Source organism: Rhinatrema bivittatum, chromosome 16 (genome assembly GCF_901001135.1).
Source record: "Rhinatrema bivittatum chromosome 16, aRhiBiv1.1, whole genome shotgun sequence".
Taxonomy (NCBI): Eukaryota; Metazoa; Chordata; class Amphibia; order Gymnophiona; family Rhinatrematidae; genus Rhinatrema; species Rhinatrema bivittatum.
Genome location: NC_042630.1, coordinates 13,340,225 through 13,350,247, shown reverse-complemented (window position 1 = coordinate 13,350,247; position 10,023 = coordinate 13,340,225). Strand labels below are relative to the sequence as shown.

Below are 10,023 nucleotides of genomic sequence, written 5' to 3'. Positions count from 1 at the left end.
AATAATTATAATAACAACAGCTATTAGAGTCCCATCTGGGGTGCCAAATGTATAATTTCTCTGGACTCAAAGCTTTAGGGCAACAAGAACACTCAAAATCAGCAAGAGGTTTTTTTAATCAAATTTATTTGGCTTCTTAAGAAACAAGTGTTCTTGTGAGATGCAATATAACTGCCCTCTATCTGTAACAACTTGCATCTCAGTAAATCTCTGACCTGCCCTGACTTATATAATCAAAATACAACATTCCCGAAGCTTCCAGAATGAATGACGTAACTGGCCAAAGACTTCCTTACAAAAAATTCCGTACACTGTTGTCATGACAATCTATCCTGTATAGGAAATGCTTGTGAGGACCTCCCTCAACTAAGAATTCTTCTAACCCTGTTCCTCCTCCCACTGTAAACAAGTTCCTGTATCATACTGGCTTTGATGCACTGTATTCTTCTTGTCTTCTTTTCTTCTTTGTTTATGTAAATAAATTGCAGTCTGGGTTTTGAATAGAGCTAGACTTGGATTCCACTTCTTGGCACCAGGATTCATTCAAAACTATCACCTCACAAGATCTCCTTTTCACATTGGTTTCAGATCATTGAAACCAGCATCTGCAAGATAAAAGCTTGCATCCAAGACTCAGTTTCTCTGCATTGTAAAGCAAATGTTGTCATTGATGCCTTCCTGGCCTGTAATTATAGGCTTTGCAGAGCTTACAAGTTTCCCAAATCTTCTGCATCCTTCGAACCTGTGATAGTCAGAAAGTCTCTCAAAGTTCATTCACCTCTGACAGGCTAGTACAGCAGAGGCGTCTGGGTATTCTTAATCAGACATATTCTTCAGAACTTACCAACTTCTGGCACTTCACCACTGCATCTATCAGGAGCAGCAGTGGAAGTATAACCAATAGTTTATGCTTCCAGTGCCAGACGCAAAAACTACCCACAGCAGATGTGTTGTTGACAGTGCAAACAGTGACCACTAATTCTGATTGCATGCTGTTTAAATTAGTGGGTACTATTTAATTTTAATGCACACACTTTCAAGTTATTTATTTATTTTATTTAACGTCTCTTCTATACCGATAGCCGTTCACACATCGTATCAGTTTACATCAAACAAAAACTTTGGGCAGGGCCCTTACAAGGAACAGTTGAAAATAAATAGTTAAAGACAAAATTAACTAAAATAGGCGTATAAGTTAGTGCACACTATAAGGCGTATAAGTTAGTGCACACTATTGGGTTAATGCCCTTTAAAAATGAGGTGTGAAGATGGAAAGTATAGTCTGAGACTTTTCCCATGCCCTGTTATTCCTCAACCTAGTGCTTCTTTCAGGGTTGCTTGATCGCTCATGTAGGAACCCCTTTCCTCTTTTCCTAATTTTCCTGAAGGTGACAATTTACCACATAAGGCTAAATACAATCCACCCTTCCTTATTCACTATTCCCTGACCCCTCCTGCATCTAGGTAAAACATTTAGGGTAACATATATGAACCCCCAACAAAAAGGGCTATTTACCCTAGAATCCACAATCATGTAAATAAGAAGATAAGAAGATAAGAAGATGCCACACTGGGTCAGACCAAGTGACATCAAGCTCAGCATCCTGTTTCCAACAGTGGCCATTCCAGGCCATAAGAACCTGGCAAGTACCCAAAAACTAAGTCTATACTAACTGCACTAACCGCATCCTCAGGCAACAAATTCCAGAGTTTAATTGTGCGTTGAGTGAAAAAGAACTTTCTCCGATTAGTTTTAAATGTGCCCCATGCTAACTTCATGGAGTGCCCCTAGTCTTTCTATTATCTGAAAGAGTAAATAACCGATTCACATCTACCCATTCTAGAACTCTCATGATTTTAAACACCTCTATCATATCCCCCCTCAGCCATCTCTTCTCCAAGCTGAAAAGTCCTAACCTCTTTAGTCTTTTCTCATAGGGGAGCTGTTCCATTCCCCTTATCATTTTGCTTGCTCTTCTCTGTACCTTCTCCATCGTAATTATATGTTTTTTGTGATGCGGCGTCCAGAATTGTACACAGTATTCAAGGTGCGGTCTCACCATGGAGCGATACTGAGGCATTATGACATTTTCCGTTTTATTCACCATTCCCTTTCTAATAATTCCCAACATTCTGTTTGCTTTTTTGACTGCCGCAGCACACTGATCCGACGATTTCAATGTGTTATCTAGATCTCTTTCTTGGGTGGTATCTCCTAATATGGAACCTAACATTGTGTAACTATAGCATAGGTTATTTTTCCCTACATGCATCACCTTGCACTTATCCACAATAAGTTTCATCTGCTATTTTGATGCCCAATTTTCCAGTCTCACAAGGTCTTCCTGCAATTTATCACAATCTGCTTGTGATTTAACTACTCATAAGAAGAAGAAAAGAAAATGCCATACTGGGTCAGACCAAGGGTCCATCGAGCCCAGCATCCTGTTTCCAACAGTGGCCAATCCAGGCCATAAGAACCTGGCAAGAACCCAAAAACTAAGTCTATTCCATGTAACCATTGCTAATGGCAGTGGCTATTCTCTAAGTGAACTTAATAGCAGGTAATGGACTTCTCCTCCAAGAACTTATCCAATCCTTTTTTAAACACAGCTATATTAACTACACTAACCACATCCTCTGGCAACAAATTCCAGAGTTTAATTGTGCGTTGAGTAAAAAAGAACTTTCTCTGATTAGTTTTAAATGTGCCCCATGCTAACTTCATGGAGTGCCCCCTAGTCTTTCTACTATCCGAAAGAGTAAATAACCGATTCACATCTACCCATTCTAGACCTCTCATGATTTTAAACACCTCTATCATATCCCCCCTCAGCCATCTCTTCTCCAAGCTGAAAAGTCCTAACCTCTTTAGTCTTTCCTCATAGGGGAGTTGTTCCATTCCCCTTACCATTTTGGTAGCCCTTCTCTGTACTTTCTCCCTCGCAATTATATCTTTTTTGAGATGCGGCGACCAGAATTGTACACAGTATTCAAGGTGCGGTCTCACCATGGAGCGATTCAGAGGCATTATGACATTTTCCGTTTTATTCACATTCCCTTTCTAATAATTCCCAACATTCTGTTTGCTTTTTTGACTGCCGCAGCACACTGTACCAACAATTTCAATGTGTTATCCACTATGACACCTAGATCTCTTTCTTGGGTTGTAGCACCTAATATGGAACCGAACATTGTGTAATTATAGCATGGGTTATTTTTCCCTATATGCATCACCTTGCACTTATCCACATTAAATTTCATCTGCCATTTGGATGCCCAATTTTCCAGTCTCACAGGTCTTCCTGCAATTTATCACAATCTGCTTATGATTTAACTACTCTGAACAATTTTGTGTCATCTGCAAATTTGATTATCTCACTCGTCGTATTTCTTTCTAGATCATTTATAAATATATTGAAAAGTAAGGGTCCCAATACAGATCCCTGAGGCACTCCACTGTCCACTCCCTTCCACTGAGAAAATTGCCCATTTACTCCTACTCTCTGTTTCCTGTCTTTTAGCCAGTTTGCAATCCACGAAAGGACATCGCCACCTATCCCATGACTTTTTACTTTTCCTAGAAGCCTCTCATGAGGAACTTTGTCAAACGCCTTCTGAAAATCCAAGTATACTATATCTACCGGTTCACCTTTATCCACATGTTTCATGTTTCATCTCCACATGTTTTATCCACATGTTTCATGTTTCATCTCCATTATTGTTTACATGTTTGAATTAATAACCTGTCCTTTCTCTTCTTTCTCTGCCAAGTTCCAATCTCCCTGTTATATGTAACTGCATTTTCCGCACCACTGTTTTTAGTTTATGTTTATGATGCACCCCTGTTCTATGTGAACCAGCATGATGGGACTGCGTTCTCGAATGCCGGTATATAAAAACCCAAAATAAATAAAATAAATAAATAAATGTTTATTAACTCCTTCAAAAAAGTGAAGCAGATTTGTGAGGCAAGACTTGCCCTGGGTAAAGCCGTGCTGACTTTGTTCAATTAAACCATGTCTTTCTATATGTTCTGTGATTTTGATATTTAGAACACTTTCCACTATTTTGCCTGGCACTGAAGTCAGGCTAACCGGTCTGTAGTTTCCCGGATCGCCCCTGGAGCCCTTTTTAAATATTGGGGTTACATTTGCTATCCTCCAGTCTTCATCTGCAAATTTGATTACCTCACTTGTCATATTTCTTTCCAGATCATTTATAAATATATTGAAAAGTAAGGGTCCCAGTATAGATCCCTGGGGCACTCCACTGTCCACTCCCTTCCCCTGAAAGAATTGTCCATTTAATCCTACTCTCTGTTTCATGTCTTTTAGCCAGTTTGTAATCCACGAAAGGACATCGCCACCTATCCCATGACTTTTTACTTTTCCTAGAAGCCTCTCATGAGGAACTTTGTCAAATGCTTTCTGAAAATCCAAGTACACTACATCTACCGGTTCACCTTTATCCACATTTTTATTAACTTCTTGAAAAAAGTGAAGCAGATTTGTGAGGCAAGACTTGCCTTGGGTAAAGCCATGCTGACTTTGTTCCATTAAACCATGTCTTTCTATATGTTCTGTGATTTTGATGTTTAGAACTCTTTCCACTATTTTTCCTGGCACTGAAGTCAGGCTAACCGGTCTGTAGTTTCCCGGATCATCCCTGGAGCCCTTTTTAAATATTGGGGTTATATTAGGTATCCTCCAGTCTTCAGGTACAATGGATGATTTTAATGAGAAATTACAAATTTTTACTAATAGGTCTGAAATTTCATTTTTGAGTTCCTTCAGAACTCTGGGGTGTATACCATCCTGTCTAGGTGATTTACTACTCTTCAGTTTGTCAATCAGGCCTACCACATCTTCTAGGTTTACCATGATTTGGTTCAGTCCATCTGAATCATTACCCATGAAAACCTTCTCCAGTACGGATACCTCCCCAACATCCTCTTCAGTAAACACAGAAGCAAAGAAATCATTTAATCTTTCTGCAATGGCCTTATCTTCTCTAAGTGCCCCTTTAACCCCTCGATCATCTGATGGTCCAACTGACTCCCTCACAGGCTTTCTGCTTCGGATATATTTAAAAAAGTTTTTACTGTGAGTTTTTGCCTCTACGGCCAATTTCTTTTCAAATTCTCTCTTAGCCTGTCTTATCAATTTCTTACATTTAACTTGCCAACGCTTATGCATTATCCTATTTTCATCTGTTGGATCCTTCTTCCAATTTTTGAATGAAGATCTTTTGGCTAAAATAGCTTCTTTCACCTCCCCTTTTAACCATGCCGGTAATCATTTTGCCTTCTTTCCACCTTTTTTAATGAGTGGAATACATCTGGACTATGCTTTTAGAATGGTATTTTTTAACAATGACCACGCCTCTTGCACACTTTTTACCTTTGTAGCTGAACCTTTCAGTTTTTTTCTTACAATTTTTCTCATTTTCTCAAAGTTTCCCTTTTGAAGGTTTAGCACAAGAGCCGTGGATTTGCTTACTGTCCCCCTTCCAGTCATTAATTCAAATTTGTTCATATTATGATCACTATTTCCTTTTTTTTTTTTTTGCAAAATAATTTTTATTGAGTGCCTGTGCTCCACTGAGAATTAGATCCAAAATTGCTCCTTCTCTCCTCGGTTCTTCAACCATTTGCTCCATAAAAATGTCATTTATTCCATCCAGGAACTTTATATCTCTAGCTTGTACCGATGATACATTTACCCAGTCAATATTAGGGTAATTGAAGTCTCCCATTATTACCGTACTACCAATTTGGTTAGCTTCCCTAATTTCTCTTAGCATTTCACTGATTGAAGGACACCTATCTTATGCTGAACAACTTTCCATAGTTCTTGGTTCTATTGTCTATGATATTTAGCTGTTACCTTGTAAAGGTATTTCTTGTTTCTGCATGCATCTAGAGCTGAGGAGAGCATTGCCAGTCAGCTTTCAAAAGTCAGCAACTTTAAAACGAGCATGCTGGCACATGCTTTGGAGCGTAAGCATGCACGAGGGAACATACGTGGGCAATCAGGCATCGAGAATTAAAATTCACCCATCTCGCTTAGGTATGCTTCTAATTCTAACTGGAGGAACTGTAGATTTTCTATCTTCCTGAGGGGTTCGTAGGCTATAACTCACATAGGTAAGCGGATTGTAAAACCTTCTCACTGATAGAAAAATTCCAATTTTACCAATCAGTCTACCAGTTTGCCTGTGCATATTGTGCTGATCCAGACCCCTCTGGCTCCTCAGCCTGTTCTCCCCCCAACTGATCGAGCCTCGTCACTCAGTCGAATTAGGCCGTAACAGAGACTCCTACAGACTTGCACCTCATCAAGAGCAGAAATAAATATACATGGATAACCGGCTGTTGCATGCTACAGTGACCAGTTTTAAAATACACAGTTATGTGCACAATTGTTGGAAGCGCCCTGGAAAACCCGTGTCCTGCCCATGCCCTGCCCCAATTGTGCCACATTTCTGCTTGTGTGTGGCCCAGTTACATTCACTTATGGGCCGTTTTGTGTGAGGAACACTTTTAAAATTCCCCCCCACGGTTGTTCTGATGTTGCTGTGTTAAGCATATTCCGCACATGTGTAAACAACCATGAACGTACTTTGTTCTATACATTCGTTTGTAATGTAAACATGTGATGGTCGAAACAAGCATATCTATGATAGTATTATGATACACTTATTGGGATATATAATGAAAATGACAGGATGTATTTTTTTTTGGGAGGGGAGAAGATGAAAATGGATTTGGATTGATTAACTGATTTCTCAGACCCTGTTAATTCACTCTGACGTCTTTGATCCTTCTGTTTTTTAAATTATGTAACAGGAAATCTAAGGGATGACCTTGCATAGTACATGAAAGCTGAAAAAAGATGAACTGGCTCATCCCTTTTGCCCAGCTGTGCTGACCCTATAGCTAAGGATGCTTCCGAGCTGCCAGCATCAGAGTAAGACAACCTGACAGATTTCTCCTTCCACAGCAGTCTTTTTTCTCTGCCTCCTTTGTACTCCAACAGTTTTGCTGGAAGAAAATTCCCACTTCCTCCTCCCATACACCAAACTTATCCATCCCTAACTGGGAAGCTCAGTAATAACCTAAGCAGCCTGCATTACAAGTTTTACCATTGCCAGAACATCTGGGCCCCTAGGTCCCTTGCGCAGTCTGCCAGACAGACCTGGCTAAGTGAGCGCCTGCATTTCCGCTGGGCCTTCTTGTTATTATAGAACTTGCAGCCTGCAAGACAGACCCAGCTGCTAGTTTGAATCTAAAAAGCTACCATTACTAGCGATACTCTCAGGTGAACTCTCCAGACAGACATTGCTTCTTGTGCTTTAATGGTAATTTTACGTTGTCTTGCCAAATTCTCCAATTAGCTAGAAAATGATATTATAAAATCAACATTTAAAAAAAAAATTATTTTCTGAATACAAAAAACAGACAAATGATTTCAGTTTGTCTAGAAAGTTCAGTACACATGGGCTGGCCAGGTATTACTAATATACACACCCAGGTGAGTTGGTTGATAACTTACATTAAACTTCATTTTAGAAAAAATTGCTTTACACAGATTTGAATTGTTTTTCACTGCTAAGAGATGAAATGATGCATAGAATTTATAATAATACATTATTTCATATTTTGGTAATTTTGCATAACACTTGCTTTAGGTGATACTAAATATTTTCAGGAGTAAACATTTTTATCCATTGCTTTGTTGATTTAATTGTGTATTTGGAGAAAAATGATAACTTCAGAGAATGTCCTCAAGAATCACAATTAAGAGCCGTATTTTATAAATGTGCGCGAGCGCGTACTTTTGTTCGCGAGATTTTAATAGATACGCACGTAGCCGCACGTATCCATTAAAATCCGGAGTCGGCGCGCGCAGGCTGCCCAAAATCGGCAGCCTGCGCGCGCCTAGCCACACAGCCTGCCTCCGTTCCCTCCGAGGCCGCTCCGATTTCCTTCCACCCCCCCCGCAGCTTCCCTTCCCTTCCCCTACCTAACCCACCCCCCCGGCCCTATCTAACCCCCCCTACCTTTGTCAGCGAACTTATGCCTGCTGAAAGCAGGCATAAGTTTGCGCGTGCCGGCCGGCTGCCCCGTGTTCCGGTCCCGGGGGCTGGTCCGGAGGCCGCGGCCACACCCCCCGGAACGTCCCCGGGCAGAAACCATGCCCGTGTCGCCGCCCCTGAAACGCCGCGTCGTGTGCGACACGCCCCCAAAACGCCACGTCACTCCAGGCACGCCCTCGACACGCCCCTCCATGCAAGCCCTGGGACTTACGCGCGTCCCGGGGCTTGCGCGCGCCGCCGAGCCTATGCAAAATAGGCTCGGCGGCGCGCAGTGGGGGTTTGGGGTAGGTTTTCGGGGGGTACACGCGTATCCCTTTGAAAATCAACCCCTAAGTCTCCCAAGTAGGACACCTCAGCGTCTTACTAATTTTGTCTTTAATGATCTGTTTAACTTTCTCATTTCTTAGAGTATAGATGACAGGGCTTAGTAAGGGGGTTACAAGGGTAGTTAATAATTCCAGTATTTTATTTAGGTTTTTTATGTTAATGTGGGGTATCACATAAATGAAAATGCAACTTCCAAGGCTCAATATAACAACAATGAGATGGGAGGCACAAGTGGAGAAGGCTTTCTGGTGCCTCGCAATGGATGGCATACGCAGGATGGTGGACATGATACACATATAGGATATCAGGGTAATAAAGAAACAACTTAACAATAAAAACGAGGCAAATATATAAACAATCATTGTAAGAGTTTGGGTATCAGAACAAGCAAGTTCCAACAATGGACCCGTGTCACAATAGAATTTATCCATGATATTAGGACCACAGAATGATAGCTGCATGATAAAAATGCCAGGAATTGTAATCAGCAGGAAAGAGGATCCCCAACAGATGAGGACAAGCCATAGGCAAACTCTACCGCTCATAATGGTCTCATAGTGCAGTGGACGGCAGATCGCCAGATAACGATCATAGGACATGACTGCCAGGAGAATAAACTCTGCTGCTCCTATGAAGAAACTAAAATAGCATTGTGTAAAACAAGCAGCAATGGAAATGGATTTCCTCTCTGACAAGGTGTCTAGCAGCATCCTGGGGATAGTGCAGGTGATGATCCAGATATCCATGAATGACACGTTGCTGAGGAAGAAGTACATGGGTGTGTGAAGGTGGGAATCGATGCATACCAAGGCGATGATCAGACTGTTCCCAGTCAGGGTCAATAAGTAGATCAGGAGGAGAGCCATGAAGGACAGAATCTGAAGTTCAGAAGTGTTTAGGAACCCAAATCCCTGCAAAATGAACTCTGTCACCCTGCTTTTATTTCCAAGTCCCAGGTCTGAGATAATTTCCATCTGCAGAAACAAATATAAAAGTAAATATTAATGCAAGACATGGAACTGCACACATAAGGAAAATAAATGTCTTTGGTCCATCTCACAGAATGTACTAGTTTTGGCTTGATTCTGTACAATATGAAAGTCTTCTTCTTAGCTCTATTCCTTTCTCTTTTTCAAACTGTAAATCTAGTTTTCTTTCATCTAACATATTATATTTCTCATTATTTTTTATAATAAATACAAATAATTATGTGGACACCTTTTTATTATGCTACTCTTAATTTAATGTTTTACATAAGAAAATGCCATACTGGGTCAGACCAAGGGTCATTCAAGCCCAGCATCCTGCTTCCAACAGTGGCCAATCCAGGCCATAAGAACCTGGCAAGTACCCAAAAACTAAGTCTATTCCATGTTACCATTGCTAATGGCAGTGGCTATTCTCTAAGTGAACTTAATAGCAGGTAATGGACTTCTCCTCCAAGAACTTATCCAATCCTTTTTTAAACACAGCTACACTAACTGCACTAACCATATCCTCTGGCAACAAATTCCAGAGTTTAATTGTGCGTTGAGTAAAAAAGAACTTTCTCTGATTAGTTTTAAATGTGCCCCATGCTAACTTCATGGAGTGCCC

General features: G+C 40.7%; 1 protein-coding gene across 1 annotated transcript; it reads right to left on the bottom strand.

Annotated features, from left to right (window-relative positions):
* Nucleotides 1-8,429: 8,429 nt before the first annotated feature.
* On the bottom strand, nt 8,430-9,401 carry LOC115077369 (olfactory receptor 6C4-like). Its single transcript, XM_029579663.1, has one exon. The coding sequence runs from the start codon at nt 9,399-9,401 to the stop codon at nt 8,430-8,432; it is 972 nt and encodes a 323-aa protein (XP_029435523.1).
* Nucleotides 9,402-10,023: the final 622 nt, after the last annotated feature.

Excerpts from the sequence above, each read along its gene's own strand:
- LOC115077369 (XM_029579663.1), bottom strand. The coding sequence starts at position 9,401 with ATGGAAATTATCTCAGACCTGGGACTTGGAAATAAAAGCAGGGTGACA.